Source organism: Thermobia domestica, chromosome 2, assembly GCF_964235325.1.
Source record: "Thermobia domestica chromosome 2, izTheDome1.hap1.1, whole genome shotgun sequence".
In the NCBI taxonomy this organism is placed as follows: domain Eukaryota; kingdom Metazoa; phylum Arthropoda; class Insecta; order Zygentoma; family Lepismatidae; genus Thermobia; species Thermobia domestica.
Genome location: NC_137455.1, coordinates 387,257,613 through 387,281,900, shown reverse-complemented (window position 1 = coordinate 387,281,900; position 24,288 = coordinate 387,257,613). Strand labels below are relative to the sequence as shown.

Here is a 24,288-nt window from a genome sequence, read left to right as displayed (position 1 = left end):
CAGAAAAAGGTATTAAATTTGAAATTAACCCACAAACCAAGCTGTTATCAACTGCTACAACGCCAGTCAATAACTGTGATTGTAAGTAATTACAAACATCTTAAGTGTTTTAAGTAACTTTTAGCCTTCGTAGCTGTCGAATGAACAGGAACACCTAAGACCTATATGGCTGACATCTTGTATTATTATTATTACAGGGCCGCGGTGGCTCAGTGGTAGAGGGTTCACCTCTGGTGCATGGAATCTGTGGTTCGATCGCAGCTAGCACCAGGTGCACTTTGTAGTGAACAAACACCGTGTGCGTGGTTTTCTCGGCATTCTGCTGTTTCTTCTCACTTTTTTCATTCCTCCATTTCATTCATTTCTCATCACCGTCTCCCTTAGCCTAGCCGACATAACTGTGGGACGTAAAACTAAAATATTTCATTATTACTATTATTATTACATCATCATCATCATCATCGTCGTCGTCATCCAGCAGTTGGATCGCAGTTGAAATGTCCCAAAGGTTCTTTTATTAGGAAGCAGCAGCTACTTTTTGTTAAACGTTTATATCTTAACTCTATTCTTTTGCTATTTCAAGTTCAGTTTCTGCAACTTGGGAAAAGCACACATTTTCTTTTAAAAGGGACGTTGGCAAACATAGGTAGATTTCAATGTATTATCTTTGATATAGTAATTTGTATACATAAGCCTTCCATAAGTAAGCATTTTAATCTGTATTAAAGATAAATAGAGATAATTAATGTTATTGTGATCTTTACCTCAAGGCAATATTGATTGATATGGAAGATGGAGTTGTTTCTCGGCTGAAGAATGGTCCGTTGGGTGAAATATTTGATGACAAATTTGTGTTTACCAGCTACTCTGGGTCTGGAAATAATTGGTAAGTTTTTTTTAGGTATATTTTGTCTGTCACAAAAACTCAAAGTATTTTCATTTAAAGAACACTGCTTTTATGTACTCTTGAAGTTCTAACAAATGATTATATTCCTGGTATGACTTCGGCAGTCAATCCTGTTGCTTTGGGTACCCAGACACTAAGTGAAGAGTTTCGGCTTCCCAAATATTTTTCTCGAAGCTAAGCAATTTAACCTGGGGTCAAAGACAACAGAATTGGTTGCCGGAATATAATTATCTGATTAGGATTTTCAGGGCACATAAAAGGTAAATGTTAGTTAATCCTAACCAAATGTACTAAATTGTATTTGTGTTATTCCATTGGTATATAAGTTTTCTGGAAATAAAAATGAGTTCATGCAAGATTTTATAGTGATTTTTCAGAACAATTTGACACACTATATATTATATTTTATAGTCATTAGTGGATACGTTAACCATATTCCCGTAGTGTTTCCTGAACATAAATATCAGACTACTACGACAATACTCGACAACAATATAATAGTTCAATAATCAAGAATTGTGTGGTATTTTTTGAAAACATTCCTTTAAATCAGCGTTTCCCAACCTTTTTCAACTTGCGGCACACTACAGATGTAACTTGAATTCTTGCGGCACACTCATATAGATATTATTATTATTATTATTATTATTATTATTATTATTATTATTATTATTATTATTATTATTATTATTATTATTATTATTATTATTATTATTATTTGTAAATATAAAATACAGTGGTATTTTTTCTCTGTGATTACTGATCTCACAGAGAAGAAAGCTCGATCACTGGTGTTTCCCCGTGATAAATCATTATGCATATTTTCCATTCTAATTTAAAACTTGACAACAAGCGCAATGAAATATAGGACTCAGGTTTCTAAAAGTACAATTCTTTTTTCGAAAACTGTATCTAACCTTTCACAAAGAAGGAAGATCACTAAATAATGAACGAACAAACAAATCTCTTTTACTTTTAAAACACAAATGTAGGTAATTTGTATGCACGTTTGCTTTGTCGAAATTATTGAATGATATTTTAAAATTTCAAGTAACGAAATTGTCTGCAACAATAAAGAAGCAATGATGGTCATAACAATGATAACAAATACTTTTTTTCAACATTAAAAATGTACAGAAAAGTAAGTCAGTGTGAAACTTAAAATTGTAGATTCATAGTAGAGGTTCATAGTAATGTGAAATGCAAATATACATTTTTCCCTATGTCTTGCAGTTTGATTGCTATATAATTAATAATTTTATTTCAATTTCCTCGCGGCACACCAGCGGCCCACTCGCGGCACACCGGTTGGGAAACGCTGCTTTAAATCTAAAGGAACCTAGAGCTTTACAGAGTTATCTAGTTTCCCCTTTCTTCTTGTGCTTTTTGCTCACCTTACATGGCCTGGATGGATACTGCTTGGATTTTGTTCGTGGAACTTGATCAGGGAAAGGGGCACGGTGGCTCAGTGGTAGAGCGCTTACCTCTGGTGCGTGAGGTCCCTGGTTCGATCCCCGGCCAAGTAAGTTTGTGATAGACAACATCGTGTCCGTGGGTTTTCTCGGGGTACTCCCTTTTCCTCCCACAATTTTATTCCACCAATTGTTCCATCATCATTCATTTGTCTCTCTTAGTCTAACAGGGCATAATCGTGAAACGTTAAACTGAAAAATTTTAAAAGATTTGAACAGGGAAATGTCCTCATACTTCTGTTCGAAGTCACAAGGGATAGTCTGTAAGAATAGACCTTCCACTTATCTTGCGTTCTGGAAGTGAAACACTTCCAAGTATGCTTTCAGCAACATCAGTTCAAAAGTCCACAAATACTCAGTCTAAAGCTCTAAAGACTAACAAGTAGACCTCAGCAGTTCGCCGTTGCGTTACCAAAAGGAAACAACTACTGTCCTAGTGTAAGGTTGAATATAAGACACTGGCAAAAATTTTAGGTGCTAATGAGCACTAGAAACATGGGAAAACGAAATAGAAACATAAATGTGAGGAAGCCATGTACACTATAATTTGATAGTTGCAAGACCGATTTTTTTTTCGAAATAGATGGAGGAACAATAGTTATGACTTCAACTATGTAAATCGAGTTAAGAGGGATGTTTTTATGGCATTCCGGATCATGACCGCCATCTTGAAATCCACCACATTGGATCGAAGTCAACTTTTTCAAAGAGGGCCATGTGAGGTATCAAACAACAATGATTTTTTTCCACCCAATCTCATACACTAATTAGTTTGTTCATATCTAGAACAGTTTACAACTTACAGTTCTTTGAATGTTGAAAAATTCGTTGTTTGTAGCAGATAACAGATAACTATAGTGACAATAAACATAGCTCCAGAGATAGCGTTCTTACAGGAAAAAGTTACGGCAATGAGAGATATGCAAGTCCTCAGCATTCATAAAATGGTCAAAACAAAATCTTGCAGAGCACCTAATATAAATTGAAGCGTCACAAATATCACAAAAGTTAATGCCGGGAATATTGAAAGCGTACTTCTTCAGTACCTGGAACCATTCGATCGGATCATCAATATCCTGTGAAGTGAAGAGACTGAAATTAATTGTACACAATGGAATGCAGACTGACAATAGTATATCTGTCATGCAGTTTTGAATGGAAATGTTCGTCCTTTATTGCATAATCACATATGGTACACCAATATGTTTTGTATTGTCTAAAAAAAATACATCCAAAGGTTGAATTATGTCGGTGGTGCCTTTTGGAATTTGTCGCACTTCCACTGATTTCCCAGGTAGAACTGTTGTACGTCGCACTTCTTCATTATTAAATGATGCCCAGCTATTCACCATAAGTAAATTCCTGCTACCTGCATTCGACCTATAGCAATTCACATACCATTCTCGCAGTTCATGTAATCCCATTTTACCAGATGTTGATGCTGTCACATGTATATTGCCAAATTTCTGCACTAACCTATTAAATCCAGTCTGCAATATTACAGGCACTATTCCGTTCTTTTCGTGGAGAACAATGAACAGCTTACCTACTAACTCTCCCTTTAAATTAATTAAGGACATGATTGTGTAGGAATATGTCGAAGCATTTACATTTATTGTAAGGATGTCAATTTTCCTTGTGCCTTTTATATCCAAAGTTCTCGGGCGATGCATTTCAAATTGAAAGCCAGTTTGTTCAGCATTACAGACATATTTAAACTCAAAATTTAGGCAACGTCTATTTTATGCTGTGAACATAGTCTTTAACAGTCTGTGGCTGGCGCTTATGGTGAAGTCTTGTTTTAAAGGTTGTCACTTTCCGTAACCCGATATTATAATGTCGTTTGAAGTTCAGTAGCCAGGCCTCCGAGGCTTTAAACTGTTCATACCCAATATCACGCGCAACGTGGCATGCCATTCGCTGAAGATCACTGTCTGATACCGTTTGCAAAAGTACTTCACGTGTGTGTATAAACTGCATGTACAATGCCTCCCGTAAAAGGGAACTCTTGTCTTCGCGTGATAGTCCTTTATTTCTTTTCTTAAGAACACGATCGTAGGTCCACTCGCTAATGCGAAATTGGTTACATATTGTCTTTTTTACCGTGGTTTGAATGTTGTGTCATGTAGTTAATAATTTGTTTCGTCTTCTCAACCAAGAGTGAAGCACCTTCCTTGCGTTTCGCTGGTGATGGAAGTGATGCGTCTGACATACTCTCTTGGACACTTGCTGTTCTGCCGGCATCGTCGGAATCTATTGTGTGATTACCCCCTTCCGCTTCTACACTAGCTTCTTGATTGTTTATTTAATGATGTTCCTCCTCTAGAACATTCAGAGTGTATTTCATTTCGAATTCCAGTTCTTCATCCGCTAGGAATCCAGTTTTGTCATCTGCGTTTGCTCTTTCCTGTTCTAATATATTTGTTGCTTTGTGCTGGAACCGTAATGTCTGCACTGGTTCGATCCCAGCTCGCGCCGTGTGGACTTTGTGGTGGACAAACACCGTGATTGTGGGCTTTCTTGGGGTTCTCCCGTTTCCTTTCACTTTCTTCATTCCACCATTTCATTCATTTCTAATCGTAACCGTCTCCTTTAGCCTAACCGGCATAACCGTGGGACGTAAAACTCAAAGATTTCCTATTTCGTAATGTCTGCAACTGCTGCAAGAGGTAATTTGTTTGGCTTATTTAACGCTATGGCGTGTCTTTTAGTCTATATTTGTTTGCACACACTTTCCCTAACTTACACACACACACACACACACACACACACATGCACCTCACAGAATTACAAACACAATACAATAAACGAAATAACTATTTCTCAAACAATTCAGAGTTCACGGATAGAACTGACGGTGAGAATAAATATTTCCTGCACTTGTCTCCTTACAAAAGAGTTTGTAGCTGTAGAATGGCACACGAAGCACGTAAGCTCCTACCATATACCGTAGCTGCTACGACCAGGAATGCCATTGGCAGCCAATATTTCTATTCTCTTCATCGAGCTGCCCCTACTGTTTATAGTTTCAGTTTGAATGTACAAACGTACATACCAAGTGGCGTAATTTCCTTTTCAATTATCTTTGTATTCAGTTGCTGAGTTTTCGGTAATCAAGGTTTCGACCGTTTTCAGAGTCTTTTAACTAGGAATAGATTAAGAGTTTGGTAAGTTCAAGGTAAATAATGAGAAAGAAATGCTCTAAACTGGACAAGAAATACAAATTTTATCGGATGGTAATCACTTGTTGAGTGAGATATATAGTCACGTAGAAAAATACAGTAATTAAACTTTCAAGAGTTATGTTTTTCCATAATTTACCTACCTGGTTCTTTGTCTCTTTTAAATACCGTATTTATTTCCTTTTTTGAAAGGTGTTTCGTATCCTGTGGTTAGAGTACAGAAGGGATAAATATTAGATTATTTTTGAACATTACTTGAATGAAATGAATTTAGGATCTACATAAGCTAATGTGAAAGCATTAAGGAAAAGGAAAAGATTTGCATTTAGCTAGAACATGCTACAATGTTTCAGAAAAGACCTGGACATATATCACTGTTATTCACTGAAATGCATTTGTTGTTGGAATATGCCACATTGATTTAGATTGATACATAAAAAAAAAAAAAAAAAAAAAATCCTTTCTAAATAATTATTAAAAATAAAACAAACTATCCAAATTTTTGTTCAGATAAAGAAGTTACTTTTAAGCTAAAAAGATTTGCGTAGTACAAAGAAAACTGTTTGATAAGAACTGTTTCTTGCCACATTAACTAATATTTATTCAAATATGTAAAAGTATTATTTTTGAAATTTTCTTATAAAGAAAGAATATCTTTTATTTTTTCGTACAGGGCTGTTGGCAATAAAACGCATGGAAATCACTACCATGATTCTTTACTTCAAGTGATTCGTAAGTCCGTGGAGCGCTGTGATAGCCTTCAGGGTTTTCTTTTATTAAGTTCTTTAGGCGGAGGAACTGGTTCTGGTGTTGGAACTGCTACACTTAAAATTTTGGAAGATGAATACCCACACATTGAAAGGTACGGTAAACATACTTTATACAGAAATTCTGTTTCATAAGTCTATGTATTTGTAGCATATTACAATATGGAGATAGACCCTCCCTCCTCCCAGTAAAAGAACCAAAAGCATTTAACTAAGATAATTGAATCGTGTACTAGTTATTTGTATTTGTCCTCTATTGGACTACTGAACACTGAATTAGCTTGTCTTTAGCGTTCATAGTCATTTGTTAGATTCTCAATGTAAGCCATGTTTCCATTTATATGTAACTAGCATCAATTACCCGCTTCGATGGGTTAAATTTTAAAATAATAGTAATATGTTTCGTTAGTCAGTCGCTTTTTCTTATTAGTAAAACACTCACTGATATCTGTAGTTTTCGATCATTTTTATATTTTTCGTCCTTCTCCTCCCTCCTGTTGCGTGGCTAAATTTATATTTAAACGGCATCGGAAGTATCAAATGTTCCGTCGACCCCGAAACTATAGATTCGACACTTATATCGGTCGTTTTCAATGTTATATATTATATAATGATATATAAATCTCCCTCCTCCCCCTCCCCAATGTTGCAGTGCACGGGATCGGAAGTGTCACTGTTCATCTCACAGACCCCGAAAACTATGGATTCGACATTGATATTGGTAATTTTCGATCATTTTTATATATTCCCCCCTCCACCTCCCCTAAGTTGCTGAGTGACTTTGGATTTAAACAGAATCGGAAGTGTCACTGTTCATCTCAGCGACTCTGAAAACTATGAATTCGACACCAATATTGGTAACTTTTTATCATTTTTAAATATATATCTCCTCTTCCCCCTCCCCTAAGTTGCACTGTCAAAATGATATGATAAAAACTATCCCAGGTCCGAACCTCATCTATGTTGAAAATGTTATCGAGGTCAGTCAGCTGGCTCAAGAGATTAAAGAGTCACAAACATAGTCACTTTCAATTTTATAATATAGATTATGTGTGTCAACAGTATTATTGAGTGTTTGTTGATGTGGTAATGAGTTGGGCGGAAAGTCCTCAAAATGTAGTATAAACTTAAAAACAGATAAACAAATACAGTATTATATGTTATGTTAATACACAGAGTATTGTAATTATTGAAAATAATGTAAAACGAGAGTACATCATTTAGTATTATTAAATGTGAGCGTCATATGATAAAGTGTTGGTTAAAGGTAATTAAATGAAGGATATTGATAGTTGCTGGATTTAACATCTCATAGTATATGTTGGTTGTAGATGTCTGGGTGGTATCGTTTATTAGGCCTAACATGGAATTTGTTCTGTACCTTATCCTTAAAATTACACTGATTCATAAGCTATTGTAATAAACAACAGTGTTACTATTTTACTTCCAGGTTTGTTACTTGCGTGTATCCTTCAACGAATGACGATGTTATTACCTCTCCTTACAACGCCCTCTTAGCCACCAGAGAGCTAATTGAACATGCAAGTTGTGTTTTTCCCATTGAAAATGAGGTACGTAACTTGGTACTTGGTGTACTCTAATTATAAAGACAGGAATTTGACTGTATTCTGTTGACAATAACTGAACACGTAAACAAAAAAGCCAATAATAAGGTAACTGTGTAAACATGGAGTATAGGGAAAGAGTGTGGTACATTTTGTTCATGTAATATAATAATAATAGAATCAACGAAGACCAAATCTTGACTCGATTCGGAACTAATTGCAACATAAATTATTTTTGTGTCAAGTTATGCACTACAGTCTAGAGAGTTATGCACTACATATCCTTTTTTTTTTTTTTTTTTTTTTTTTTTTTTTTTTTTTTTTTTTTTTTTTTTTTTTTTTTTTGCAGGAACCGTCTTAAGGAAAATTTTTAAAAGAATACTATTTTCAACCTCAAATCGTCGTATCATAACATGTTATACCTCGTTTGAAAGTTTATGAACCATAAATTTAGTATATATACATGTATATAATGCACGTGTCTGAGGTGTCAAATGTATTCAATATTTTTAATCAAAAAATACTCTTTTGACTATTAACCTTTGGCAACACTGTCGTTATGGTTACATTATGTTCAGATCGATTGAAGGTCATTTCCGTATTATACTTCTCTGAAATACATACAAAATTGTTTGTTATGCGGTAAACAGTTAGATGGAGGAGGCGGTGGCTCAGTAGTAGAGCGCTGACCTCTGGTGCATAGGGTCCTCAGTTCGATCCCAGCTCGCGCCAAGTGAGCTTTGGAGTGAACAAACACCGTGTGCATGAGTTTTTTCGGGGTTCTCCTGTTTCCTCCCACTGTCTTCCTTCCACCATTTCATTCATTTCTCATCATCACAGTCTTGTTTTGCCTAGCCGGCATAACCGTGGGACGTAAAATTTTAAAGATTTCATTTCATTTCGAATAGTTAGATGGGAAAGATTCCGTTGAATTTTTTGTCGTTGTTGGTTTTATGTGCGATTTAAATGTTGACAACGTTCGATTCCGTCCATAATTCTTAGACTAATTGCAATGTAAACTGTTTTCGTATCAAACTACATACACTATATAGAATAGTGTAGAGAGTAACTTACAAAAAACTGGTCCCCAAATGTTTGGGGAAAAGCCACCTTACAGAATTTTGAATTTTTACAAAAACCTTCTAACCACTGAATGAATTGCAAGAAAATACACCATTTTTACATTTATCGTTTTTACTTTTCAAAAGCCAGTATTGAAGCTGGAAGTAATAGTTAATTTGAACTACTTTTGGTTTAGCTACACTGTTGTAGATAGTCATGGTATATTGTCTTGAAAAGCTAAATCATTTGCAGAAAACCGCTTCTCGCTATTACTGTTTTGTTTTATTGCGATAAACATTGAATCCGAAAATGGCTAATTTAAACCTCTTCCGCTTTGAATAGAGGGTTAACAGAGGAGATGGAACCTATTCTTTGGATACTGAATCGATTGCAAAAAACCGCATCTCAATATTGATTACCATTTTTGTTCTGATACCTGTCAACTGATGGACGGACAAAGCCGTTCCATAAGACTTCCGACAATTATACGTGGCATAGTTTGGGAGTCTAATAATTTGACAATACCCTTTACTTTTTACTCAGACAGTGTACTTGTCGGTGTAGATATATCTGACACATCTGCTATGCTATTGTTTTAAGGAAATATAAACTAAACAAATATATATAGAAGTAAATATCCTTTGTGATTAAAAAGCAAGTTTAGTGGCATTGGGATCTAACTAAAGCCTTTAAAAATAATTGAAGGTTTTCAATTTGAAAAATAGCATCAACTGCCTTGCGTAATACCAATACAATAGATATACTAACTAACTAACTCTATGGCCTATGGAACCCGGAGGTTCAATGCCGCGTTCACAAAATCCCTCAATTGACTTCTGTCCTTAGAAATTGGATTCAATTTCTACTTTGTATTCCTATTTACAAAACCTAAACTGTTGTCCATATTTTTATGTCAAATATTTATTTAATTTATGTATTTGTTGTTCTTTTCATTGTTTTAGGCTCTGTTTGACATTTGTACTAAAACCTACAAGCAATTATTAATGGCCAACGATGCAGAGTCTGTGTATAATTTGGTTCCAGGGAGGAATATGGACAAGCCTTATGAGGATATGAATTGTATTGTCGCTAATATGTTGCTACACTTGACGAGGTACAATTATTTGTTATATTATCTTTCCATAGCTAAATTAAATATATATGTAAAAATTACAATAATATTACTTCTTATATTTGTATGAAACAAAATTAAATGAAGTATTAACTTTAAATTGTAAGCATAAATGAGATAGCATATTGTGTATCCAATCGTTCAACAGAAATACATTTTAACTAATGGTTTGCTCGATATATATATAAATGCATTGTTTAATATTTAAAAAGGAAGTGGGCTGCGGTGACTCAGTGGTGGAGCGTTCACCTCTGGTGTGTAGGGTTCCTAGTTCGATCTCAACTTGCGCAAAGTAGGCTTTGTAGTGGATAAACATTGTGTGTGTGTGTGGGGGGGGGGTTCTCGGGGTTTCCACACATTTTCCACCATTTCATTCATACTCATCATCACCGTCTCCTTTAGCCTACAGGGATTAACCGTGAAACGTAAAACTGAAAGGTTTCATTTTTTTTTTTTAATGTTTAAAACAAAAAGAAAAATGAAGAAGAAAAGATTACAAAATTAAACTGTCAAATTTCCCATTGTTATTTCCAGTTCAGCGAGATTTCCAGGAACATTAAATGTGGATATGAATGAAATCTACACCAATCTAGTGCCTTATCCTCGTTTGCACTTTTTAACAACTAGTTTAAGTCCTTTAATCGCCATAAAAGACAAACGGCCGCTATTATTCAGGTAAGATATTTTGTTTTTTAATTGTGACCGCATGATATTCTGTTAAGAATAATCATATGTAAATTATTTCCCTGTATCAAGCACTATTAGTTTTAGGAAGTGAAAAAATTAATAAGAAAAAGATTTGTATAAGAAAATAAATAGTTCTCCTAAGGATATGCTATAAAAGTCACAGACAATAAGAAAGAAATTGAGAGTGAAAAAGTGCGACTGAATGGGCAATTGAGTACCATTCCGGTGCTTTGGTTAGCACGCTTCGTACTTTTTCAATCTGAATTTTCATTCAATTCTTCTTGGATATGGAAGACACGATTTAAGGAATTGAGTCCTCTCACTTGTCAAGCACCTGCGTTCACCTCTGGTGCTTGGGGTCCCTGGTTCGATCCCAGCTCGCGCCAAGTGAACTTTGTGGTGGACAAACATCGTGTGCGTGGGTCTTCTTGGGGTTCTCCCGTTTCCTCCCACTTTCTTCATTCCACCATTTCATTCATTCATCATCACCGTCTCCTTTAGCTTAACCGGCATAATTCTGGGACGTAAAGCTCAAAAATTTCATTTCATTTACTTGTCATGTAATAAGAAGCAAAGAAGTTAATAAATTGAGGAAAAAGTAGAAGGGGCAAAAATGGAATCCGGTATGCAAAGAGGGAAAGGTGGATCTTCCATAATTTTTTAGAGTGATAATTACATTAAAGAGCATTTCCAAAAGATACAATTTAAAAATGAACATAAAGCTTCTTTTTAGTATTATTAAAATTTCAGGCTACAAAAATACATTCAATATATAGAAGCAATATGTGGGTGTAATGGATGCTATAGACATAATAAAAAGAAACAAAACACACAAGAGACGTGAAATAAAAGAAAGCATATTTCAGGATTGTGACGACATTTGCACGAACATAAATATATTTCCAATAAAAAAGTTTCCACAAATCAAAGCTAAAGTAAAAAGGGATTTATACCACTGATTGTATACCCATGCAGGATAACTTTGTCTTAGTACAAAGCTGATTTATACGAACCCTTTGATAAAGTTATAAATAGGTTTACAATTTATTTATTTAACCAACTTTCGAATCAACGTGTGACGCCAATGTATTCTGGAATCATTAACAACAACAGTATCAAAGGGAGTGGAAAACAGTCAGTCATGGCCTATATTCAAAGATACCATCCCGGTTTTCCGTTATTCGCCTCGTAGAATTTGGGAAACTGTCATGATGGCCGGCCACCGTATTCGACCGCGGGACTTCCCGATTGCGAAGCAAGAACGGTAATCATTAACCTACGTCCACTTAATAAATAACGAAAATTAAGACTACAAACGTGTATTCTTTATTCCCACAAACAATTACAATGCTACAGTATGACAACAAAGGTTATTCAGCTTTCTTTTTCTCAGAAAGTTAGTTAATTGCAAATGTTACTGGTTCCAAAACAATAACTGATCTGGTGAAGTAGAAAGCAATGAATAACATTGTAATTATATGTTGGAAACTTACCTTGCTAAAGCACACGGGATTTTTAATTGTTTCCTACAACTTTTTATTATAAAAAAGACTCGTTATATACAAATATATAACATAGAAAATCACTCTAATTGTGATCAGACCAATAAAATGTTCTCTGAGTAGTTTTTATGGTAAAATAAGTGTCCCAAGGACCAGGCATCCAAAGGAAGGATCCACAGAGCACCACCAAGGTTATGGTTAGGAATTTTCAATGCTCCATGCAATCAAAGAGAGGTTAAGCTCCCAAAGAACTCCAGGCAAGCTAGGTAGTTGTGGTTAGAAACTCTTAGTACCCAGGCAAGCAGAGAGAGAGAGAGAGTGTGTGTTTAAGGTTCCCCAGAGCTCCAGGCAAGCTAAGTGAGCAGGAGACCTCAGATCTCCAGAGAAGCTAAGAGGCTTGGGTTGGTTAGATTTGTCAGAGCGCCAGACAAGCTGAAAGAAGGGGTGATCAGCCAAAACTGGTGCCGATGAAGGCCGTGCAGTGTGTTGTGTACCCTCTTCGTGGACAACGGCGGTGTTAGTGTTCCTCTTCTGTCACGTATCTTGGCGATTATGAAAAAAAAAACTATAAAACCTCGAGATTCTGATTTTTAGTTATTCTATAGAAAGTCAGGGCTGTGGACTGGATACTTTTCATGCATTCGTGAACAAGCAGCTCAGCCCAGTCTTAATTTACAAAGGACTGTTAGGAGGCAGACCAAACTTAATACTAAAAGTTGAGACTCTCAGGCAATCGTACCCACATATGAAAAGTTCGATACCCAAAATAAAAATCTCACTACTACTTCCTATACAGACTAGAATTTCGTTAATCCGTACACAAATTACCCTTTCCTGCAGCCTGACAAAGGTGCCATACAACATAATCAAAATCCAGTATTCGTTCACAGAGTAGGATTGCAACAACGTCTTTAAAAGACCTTACTAAATTCTTATATCAAAAGGATAAAAGCCTAATTTCCTATTCAGAAATAAAGAAATATATGAGACTAACTTCACATACTCTTACGTGAAGCGCTAGGAATAGTACAGAAGAAAAGTTGTGTGAATCTCCTAAACAGGGGAACCTACTTCAAGGTGGTTGATCCAAGAGACCCAGAAGCAGGAGGCAGTTGCTTGACCATTTGGTTCATTGATATTGAATAACAACCGCTGGAGTGATTAACAGTACTTATATGAGATTCTGATTCTGTCAACACATTGCAGAACCCAAAGACTAAAAATGCTTCAAGAGACAAAAAGGAAAAATACGTTTATTTTTAAAATTCGTGGAAAGCTACCATCTTCCTCCCTTCCTCTCCTTTCTTTTACTCCATTACTTCATTTGAAAAATTAACTGCTAACTGACCAGTCTAGCTATCTAGAGAAGGAATTGGTAAGGAATTAAATCCCTATATAAAGGTTCGCTTCTCTAAATAGAATGCATAACATACAATTTATATAAATAATATAAATAATCAAATTATGGAATTTAACCACACACATGTGTATATATTTAGATCCAAGCCTTGAGAAAATAATTAAACCCAATTAATACACACATTTATATGTAAATAATTAATACATATGCAAATTCCCTCCCTCAATATCTCCACCTTGCCGCGGTGGGAGGGCTTGCGTACTCTAATGATCCCAAGAGCTATGCCGGAGATAGCTTCGCTATCAGAGGGCTTCCTATGCCGGACAGGTCTTTAGGGGTAGGAGTCAGACGAAGAGAGATGGGCAGCAGCTCTACCATTACCACACTGAGACTGAAGATGATTGACATCGGCAAGGCTCAGATGTGGACAGAAACAGGCAGCGACAGGACGTCCTCTATGGCTGTTTCACTGCGAGGTGGAAGGACCTGGGACACCACCACTTTACTCAGTCCCTAGAAAAAACATGGAAAGAGAAATAAGAGAATGTAATGTTAGGGAATACGACACTACTGTTTCACAGAGGGTCGTCCCCGGCAGTGGAGGGAAACACAGCAGGGCCTCTTCGGTCGTCATCAAACAAACCCCTGCAGGATAGGAACCTGGAATGTGCGATCGCTGTTACAGTGTGGAAAACTGGAAAATCGAAGAAAGAAATGGAACGCATGAAGATAGATACCTTGGGAATCAGCGAAGTTAGGTGGCCTAATAAAGGAGACATGTGGAGCGGAGACTTCAGAATGATTTACTCAGGAGCGGTAAACGGTAGAGCAGGAGTCGGTTTTGTCTTGAATAAGTAGATAGGACAGAAAGTTATAGGCAGTTGGAAATACAATGAAAGGATAATAATGTTGAAGATAGCAACCGAATCGAGAAATATGACGATAATCCAAGTATATATGCCTATATCAAGCTATACAGATGAGGAAGTAGTAGAAACCTATGAGCTAATAAAAGAAGTATTGATGAAAGTCCAAGACCAGGACAATTTAATCATCATGGGTGATTGGAACGCAGTAGTCGGCGAAGGCAAAGAAAAGAATGTAACTGGGAATTTCGGCCTAGGAAAACAGAATGCCAGAGGTACACGATTAATTGAGTTCTGCAAAAGCCACAATCTAACTGTAACGAACACACTCTCTTCGAACAACCACTAAGAACAAGATACACATGGACAAGACCAGTAGACAAAGAAAGATATCAAATAGACTATTAATTCTTTAGCAAGCGCTTAAAAATCAAGTGAAGAAACAGTAAGAGTTGCCTAGGAGCAGACATTGACTCAGACCATAATTTAGTTTTGATGAAAAGTGAACTCCTAGGTAGCACCAAACAGAAGATGGAAAAAATCAAGCTAAGAAGAAATGAAAACATGAAAAGGGAACTTGCAAATGCGACAGACAAAGAGACGTCTACAGTGGCTTTAGCAGGTGATGACATCGACTCGAAATGGGAAGCTATAAAAGCAGGGATTACAAAAGCTGCCGACGAGCACATAGGAAGAGAAACAAGAAGCCAATATAAACTATGGAAAACAGCAGCAATATTGGAAATGACGGAGCAAAGAAGACAGTTCAAGATAATAAACAAAGAAGAGGAATGCAGAAGGTGCAGAAATCACATAAACAGAGAAATAAAGAAGGCCAGAGAAAACTGGATAAACAATTTATGCAAAGAAATTCAGGAAAATGTAGTCAAAGGCAATACAGAAACTGCATATAGAAAGATTAGAAAACAGTTCGGCGAGAAAAAGAAACGCACAGACATTATCATAAACAAAGACGGAACAACGCTAATAGAAAACGGGCAGATAACAAGACGGAAGGAATACATTGAAGAACTCTACAAAGGAGATAGAGTGAACGAAGAAGAGATAGAGAAGGAAGAAGACGTCGATGAAAATAAATTAGTACCATCAATTTTGCAATGCGAATTTGACAATGCATTGGAGAAAATGCAACATGGTAAAACCCAGGAATAGATCAAACGCCAACGGAAGTGATTAAGAATCTCAGAATAGCAACAAAGAAGAAACTATTTAATCTTATTAATGAAATATACATCTCGGGAAAAATGCCAAGAGACTTCGACAAAAGTATATTGGTACCTATGCTGAAGAGGAAAGGCGCACGGAAATGCGAAGAACACAGAACGTTAAGTTTGCTTTCCCATGCATCAAAAATACTGTGCAAAATTATCACACAACGAATAGAAGGAAAAATCGAAGAACGGCTGTCGAAGGACCAGTTTGGATTCAGGAGGAAAAGAGGAAGAAGGGAAGCAATACTGAATCTACGGCTGATCATAGAACAGCACATCAGAATAAACAAACCAATTGTGATAGCATTTGTAGATATAGAGAAAACTTTTGACAACGTAGATTGGAATATGTTCAGAGCATTGAAAAATCTGAAAGTGGAAGACAGAAGAATAATATACCACTTTATAGAAACCAGACAGCTGTTATAGGAAGAGATCAGAAAGAAGTAAGAATAAGTAAAGGAGTGAGGCAAGGATGTGGACTTCTATATAGAAGAGGCTATGAAAGAATTCTTGGATAAAAACGAGAAAGGCGTAAGTAAATGGTCAGGTTTTCAGCACAATAAGGTTTGTTGATATAGCATTGATAGCGGAGAACGATGAGGACATGGAGGAAGCACTTTCAAACTTGAACGATCAACTGGAAAAAACATGCAAAATGAAGATAAATAAGAAGAAAACGAAAGTGATAAAGTGCACAAGAGCAGGACAGGAAGGGGCAAACGTATGGCTAGATGGAGAGAAAATCGAAGACATTAAGACGTTTCCCTATTTAGGAAGTCTAATATCCTCGGACGGAAGAAGTGAAAAAGACGTAAGTTCCAGAATAGCGCAGGTTAAACAAGCATTCAATAGGAAAAGAGGATTATTAACATCAAGAAATGTGTCGCTGGACGTTCGTAAACGATTTATTAAGACACGGGTATGGAGCGTGGCGCTGTACGGATCACAGACGTGGACATTAAGAAAAGCTGAAATATCCAAGCTGGAAGCATTTGAAATGTGGTGTTGGCGCAGAATACTGCGCATATCATGAACCAAAAGAAAAAGGAATGAAGACATACTAAAGGAAGCTAATGAAGGACGACATATCATGAAAGTAATAGGAAAAAGAAGAAACAGCATGTTTGGCCATCTTATTCGACACTCCGATTGGATCACCGTGCTGATAGAGGGAAAGGTAGAAGGAAAACCAGGAAGAGGAAGACCAAGGATAGAATATCTAGATGCAGTTACGAAGAAGAGGCCTTATCAAAGTATAAAACAGCTCTCCCAAGAGAGAAACAAGTTTTAAAATTTCCGTGTTGCCCACCAACCTATGGTTAAGGTGAACAAGAAGAAGAAGATGATATGCAAATTAATATCTGTAACATAGGAACTAGTAAGAGGGCATCAAAAATGACCACAGTATATAAGAACAAAATTGTGTACGATCGGCTCACAAGAGAACTGTGTAGAAAACTTTTGGGTGACCAAGCCTACCCAGTGGTGCCAACTTTACTTCCAGACGAGAAAGCCATATTCCAGGATCATAATCCCCCTATTCACACCGCTGGTCCTGTTTACGATTGGTTTCAAGAACATGCTGATGGGGTTCAACATCTTCCCTGTAACCAATCCTTAGAGTTGAATATTATCGAGCCTCTGTGGACTGTTTTGGTTAACAGGATTCGTCGTCGATTTCCACCTCTTTCGTCTCTATCTAAGCTAGAGGCTGTGCTACAAGAAGAATGGCTTCAATGTATAAGCTGTATATAAATATATGTTGAAGATTTTATAATATTTTTTTCTTCTCAGCCAAACAAGTAAAAAGAGTTCATACGAACATGTGTCGAAATATGTGTAAATTTAAAGGTATAGGAGTCGGAGTCGTGCCGCAATTACGTTATGGTAATAGTATAGGAAGTGAGCATATCGTAGGAAAGCTCAAATGCATGGAAGTTAAAATATATTAGCGGGCTTTAAGTATGTGTAGAATTAGTGGATGTAATATTACATGAAAATGCAAACTGTATATAGAAAATTGTAGATCAAATGGAACTATCAGTGTATTGTGTGTTGAGTGTCATAAAGTCATATTCAACAGAGTACATATCTACAATTCATATTTCGGTATTGAAAATTAAGTACAATTTGTAGAGTAACAGCCCCGGAATTAATGTCATTTGCACGTATGGATAATTACAGTTCTTGGTTAACTGAGAGAGAAACAAATTACAAATTAATATTCTCGTAATATACCACACTTTCATTAAACTTAAGCAGTTCCATACCATCAATAATTTTCTATTCATAGTTTTCAATATGGTCAACTGTAACCCAATGAATAGTTTTACCTGGGGACATTATATGCAACTAATATCTGTAGCAAATATGGGCATGTTAGGCAACTTACAAGTCAATGTCTGTGAGAATATACGTAACTCTTCAGTGTATTCCAGACAGTGCGAAAAGGATGAATCGTAATGGGAACGTAATTTCCAGCAACTTTTATAAACTAACTTTATATATACATGGTGCACCATGGCTTCAGCCACCTACCAAGGCTCCATTGCTTCCATGCCAAACGGCATTGCTATTGTCTTTTGAGCCAAAGGTAGGCATACCAATATTAACTAGGTGTCCATAATGTTTCGGCTGGTCAGTGTATATAAAATACACTTTTATTTTTCAAATTGGACATGGCATTTACAGAAAATGTTTTGGTATGATCATACTACTGTCTGCCGGGACGCACTTGTATTTGTTATGTCCCGTTCTCCTAAATATTGGCCCATTCGTTTCGTTTTCGGAGGTAGTCCGTATGATATTGATTATTTGTGACAGTTTATGAAACAATTCCACATTTCAAAATCTAAGTGTTTTTCAACTTACGTTCATTTGAACAATTTTTAATTATTTGGTCAGGACAAACACATCCCTGAAATTTTCGGCATATATTTGTACAGACACTATAATTTTTATTACAGTCATAAACTTACTTTCTGGAGCCGCGGTGGGTCAGTGATAAAACCCGCACCCCTGGCTCGTTGAGTCTCTGGTTTGATCCGAGCTCGTGTCAGGTGTGTGTGCGTGGGTTTTTTCAGCGTTTTTTCCATTTCTTTCCATTCCACTTTCTTCATTCCACCATTTCGTTCATTAACCATATATGCGTGGGACATTTAAAAAATTAAAAAATTAAAAAAAAGAGAGAGAACTGAAAACTTCTTTCCTATATTGAAACTGTATGACATTTATCTTATGTCTTGTTCCGTTTCCAATTGTGCATTTCATAATAATTCGTTGACCTTCTCATATAAAAAAAAAGGGCTTCCTTCTAGCTTCTTGAGAAAATAATTTTGTATTTTGCATAGTGTATTGGCTGACGTTTGTTTATAAATTTCATAGACAGGATGAAGTATTCAGTGGCGTATGGTCAAGGGAGAATCAGCTGATCAAAGTGGATCCAATGTCGGGAATAGCTGTTGGAACAGCCTTCATGGGTAGAGGAGACCTCTCCCTATCAGACATCAGGAGAAACATTGCCAGGTACGTGATTTACTTTAAATCAATTACTATTATATGCAAGCAAATCATCCTATTAGATTTGATTACTAACATTTCACGTTTTTCCGTCCCTTTCCTGTTCTTTTGACAGTCAATTCGGAATTGTTGGGTCAATTTCGGTGCAGTTTTCATGGATGTAGAAAATATATATAGTTAAACCTTTCTATGTTGGCCTACATCAGTTCCATTGAAAAATGACCAACTTAGACAGGTGGCCAACTTACAGAAAATAAGTGTGATTTGTGTATTTTTAGAATAGGATTTCTAGTATTACTTGTAACATTTTAATAAGTAATGGCACGACTGCTGCTTTTAAATAATGTATATAGAGTAATTATAACTAGTATCATAGGATGCATAATCATAACTAGGGCTTTAAAGGGACCTTTAAAAAGACCTAGAAATATCTTTTTTAAAAAAAGGACCTAAACCTGGAGAAAAGGACGTAAAAATAAGACCCAATTTAATTAGAATTACATTTTTAATGAATATAATGCTCAAAAAATACAGGCTTCTGGTAGTATACAATATACTGTTGAAAGACGATCAATGAAATGATTTGCTTTGTCGTTCAATTTGCATTTTTGTTATATTGTTTCTGCTTCCCAAGTTAAATCCTACATTTTCAACACTTTTGGAGGACAACTAGAAGCCGGACACTTTTGGAGATACACATTGACCCGTAACACTTTGAAATGATCTGTGTATCAGTTGGCACGTAATAAAATAATATTTAAATATTTTATGCTTTAAATTGCACGTAAAGAACAAAATTACTTCCCCGCTGGGCGTGGATTTGGCAGCCTTGAGCAGCAAGACGTACGAAAATAAATTTTTATTAGGTCTTTTCTAGGAACGGCTCAAGGGAAAAATGTTCATCTGGACAAAGAGATTTTTTGCTCCTTTCCTAGTCCTATCATATGGGTTTACATTGTATTACAGTGATTTTAATCATTTAAAAGCCATTTTTCAGGAGAAGATAGGCATGGTTCTAATGCGATTCTGAGTTACAATACAGTAGCATATTTAAAATTTTGTTTCGGGGGTATATGCACTACAAGGTCACAAAATCTCCATTTGCAGATGCGAGAAAATTAAAAAAAAAAAGTAATTCGCGGATGGCTTCAGCCCAATAGTCGCCCTAAATACGCCACTCCAAACAGCGTTACGGTCTGCGCGAAGTTCCCGCCATTCAGCTCTAAACATACAACACATACCGTAGTGCTACGATATTCCCTTTTTTTCCGTGGTGGAAAAAGATCAGCATCTGGTCAAAAAAATGTACAAAACTTTTTATTTATTTTCTTTATTTTTATTTTTGTTCCTTCCCCCTTGACGAGGGCGTCCCAGGCAACCGCCCACGCTTGGGCCGCCCTGACCTTTCCGTACAAGACATTATATAAATTCAGATACAAGTAGACGCAAAAAGGAAATTTTACTAGGCTTAATTTTAGGCATGTTAACGGTCTGTCCTTCTTCCACAAACTGAAGTCCAAACTAAAATAAGAAACCCCCCCCCCCTCACCTTCCCTGCTGTTACGCCTCCTTATCTGACTTGTAATTGTTGCAGATCTGGTCTTATCAATCCAGTCATTGAAAAATGTCTTATCTTTTGAATTTTCTGTACTAAAGAAAATATGTTTAAGAGGTCGTGGTGATTAAAGCTAACGGCTAGTTAAATTATTGTCGAAAGATGAAGTGCCAAAAAAGATGTTAAGACCTATAAAAAGCTTTAAAAAAGACCAATAAACAAACAAACAAAAAAAAAAACGCCGAAAAAGGTTAAAAAAAAAAAAGACAAATAAAATTCACCATTTTCTGGCCTACAATGACCCAAAATGAACATATGTTAAGCTTCGTCTTCGGGCACTCGTGAGAAATAGGAATTTTCCTCAACTTCCGGGTCCTAATCATAACATACACACCGAAATCGCAGATCGCTCTTTTGATGTCTGTAGAGTAAGAAACAGGAGAGAAGCATTATAGAAACATTATGGTTAGGAGAGAAACATTAGGTTATTAGAAACAGGTTAGGAGAGAAACATTATACAACGTTCTTACAGAGCTTGGAATACCGAGAAAGCTAATTAGATTAATTAAGATATGTGTAAGTGAATCCCAAAGTAAGGTCCGGGTAGGAAAATTTTTGTCCACGAGCTTCCACGTCGAAAATGGCCTGAAACAAGGAGATGCGTTGTCGCCATTATTATTTAACTTTGTGCTGGAATACGCCATAAGGAAAATCAAAGATAGCAACCAGGGCCTAGAGTTGAACGGCATTCACCAGGTTATGGCATATGCTGATGATGTAAATTTAATAGGGGATGATAGGAGAACGGTAGAAATAAATGCAGAGATATTATTAAACGCTTGCAGGGACATGGGTTTAGAAGTAAATGCAGAGAAAAGTAAATACATGGAAGTGCGTCGGGACCGTAATACGGCAAATTGTGGAGGCGTTGAAATATTAAATAATACTTTTGATAAAGTGGATACTTTCAAATATTTAGGATCAATATTAACAGACGAAAATCATATTCACGAAGAAATTAAATGTCGACTAAAAGCAGGGAATTTGTGTTACTATTCGGTTCAAAATCTCTTGTCGTCGCGAATTCTGTCGAGGAATTTGAAGCTTAAAATATATAAAACGATAATCATGCCTGTTGTTCTGTATGGTTGCGAAACATGGTCGCTTACTCTGAGGGAAGAACATAGACTGAAAGTATTTGAGAACAGGATCCTGAGAAGAATATTCGGACTCAAGAGGAACGAGAATGGGGAATGGCGGAAGCTTCATAACGAGGAACTACATAGTTTATACGGTTTACCCAACATTGTTAGGGTCGTCAAGTCTAGGAGGCTTAGGTGGGCAGGTCATGTAGCTAGAATGGAAGAAAGTAGAAACGCTTTCAAAGTCTTGACTGGTAGACCCATAGGAAAACGACCATTAGGAAGACCTAGGCGCAGATGGGAGGATAATATTAAGATGGATCTCGCAGAGATAGGAATACAAAGTAGAAACTGGATGCAATTAGCTAAGGATAGAAGTCAGTGGAGAGCTTTTGTGAACGCGGCACTGAACCTCCGGGTTCCATAGGCCACAGAGTTAGTTAGTTTAGAGTAAGAAACTTTAATCTGAACTGATTAAACAGTGACAAATATTTTATGGTGGTTCATTCTAGACATATTTCTTTTTTTCTTTTCGACACACATGGACATTCTAATTTTGTAGTTCTTGTATAGTATAGTCTACCTCTTGTTAATGAGCTACAAGTGTTTCCCTCGGAGCAAAAGATGTTTTGAGAAAATCTAAAGGGAATCCATATCTCAAAACCTCCGCTACCTTTCAACAAGCCGTCAGGTACCAATAGTTGATAATTGAGATAGTTAGCTTTAACCTTGAGAATTTTCCGGAATTACTAAAGCTCCCCACTGATGAAAGGAGTCGATGTAGCTAATGCTTTTACCAAACCAAAAAGGGTAAACAAATACGTACAACTATTTCCTGAATTCCTATACGTGCTTTTTTGTTCATATCTTCCTTCACCACCCCTCTATCAGGGTAGTGTTATGGCCATTGACCTCCAAGAACAAATCGTAGCCAAGTTGACAGATTTGACTGTATATTGTAAACATCAACCCGGAACAGGAACACAATTTTAAATATGTCTGTGTTTTACCAGTGAGGGAGAGTGTATGTGAATTTGAACATACTGTAGTATACCAAAATTATAATCCCAAAATAATTATTTCTAAATATTCAAATTTTGTATTTAATAAATTTGTGTAATTTTTTTAGTCTTGTTTCAATACAAAAACACCAATATCTGAATTTCTTTTAAATAAAGAATATTAAGACAAGCCCAAAACTTATTTTATTCTAGCAGACCGACACGTGAAACTGAGGTAAGGTGATATAAAACGCATACGGAACACATTCCAACATTTCATAAAAAAGGAACATATAGATTAAGCGTGGCATCATTCGCTTCATCTCTACGCAAGAAGATTTCAAAGACTTGTTTACTATTCATTTGACAGTGTGGAAAGTCTCAGTTGCTCCGCCTTAGCAAGTACTACAAATTACAATGTAAGTTCCTTTCTGAGAGTTTCACGTGTCTGTATGATAGATTAAAATAAGTTTCGGAAATATCTCAATAATAATTCAGGCTTTTTTTAAATATTCAAGCCAGACTTAAAGTGCTTACACACATTTATGAAATACAAAACTTGATTATTTACTAATAATAATTTTGGAGTTATATTTTCGGAATACTGTAATATCTTTTGTTTGATATCGTTATTTCAAACAGTTTAATTCTATGCGATACTCAAAGCCACAATGGAAGCATAGTGGCTCAGTGGTAGAGCATTCACCTCTGGTGCGAGGGGTTCCTGGTTCGATTACAGCTCGCGCCAAGTGGACTTTGTATTGGACAAACACCGTGTGCGTGGGTTTCCTCGGGGTTCTCCCGTTTCCTCCCACTTTATTTATTCCATCAATGCATTCACTTCTCATCACCGTCTCCTTTAGCTTAGTCGACATAATCGTGGGACGTAAAACTGAAAGATTTCATTTCATTTCATTTCAGTTTCAAAGCCACTATATAAATTCAAAATCATACGTGTCAAAAAGTTCCGGAATTTTAATGTAGCTCTTTATTATCAAAAAATAAATTCACATTTACCCTAGACTCCTTCGGAACACACATACTTGCTCCACCTCTTCCGCGATTGGTGGAAACACCAACGAAAGTATGACTAACTCTCGTATATCATACATTAAGGATAGGTGCTTTGCAAGAAATGGAGTAAACATTGTGGGTTACAATCAGTTTCTGACAAGTAAACCTTACGTTTGGGTGAATCGAGTTGCTGACTGAGACACATATGAGAAAGTAGTAGTAAATGTGGTCAGTATTTCAGTGAAGTTGTAGGTGCGAATCTCCAGGGGTTTAGGAGATACAGCTACCAGAACATCACATGCAAGTACAGAATAGTCTTC

The 24,288-nt window shown here is 36.3% G+C and overlaps 1 protein-coding gene across 4 annotated transcripts in view; it reads left to right on the top strand.

Annotated features, from left to right (window-relative positions):
* LOC145678900 (tubulin epsilon chain-like) overlaps window positions 1–24,288 on the top strand; it is a 54,968-nt gene that overhangs the window by 14,583 nt on the left and 16,097 nt on the right. For all 4 annotated transcript variants that reach the window (XM_081749504.1, XM_081749506.1, XM_081749505.1 and 1 more), the window contains exons 4-9: window positions 771–886; window positions 6,235–6,423; window positions 7,779–7,899; window positions 9,918–10,069; window positions 10,622–10,762; window positions 19,122–19,262. In XM_081749504.1, coding sequence (XP_081605630.1) covers window positions 771–886; window positions 6,235–6,423; window positions 7,779–7,899; window positions 9,918–10,069; window positions 10,622–10,762; window positions 19,122–19,262 — 860 coding nt within the window. The remainder of the gene's footprint in view (window positions 1–770; window positions 887–6,234; window positions 6,424–7,778; window positions 7,900–9,917; window positions 10,070–10,621; window positions 10,763–19,121; window positions 19,263–24,288) is intronic.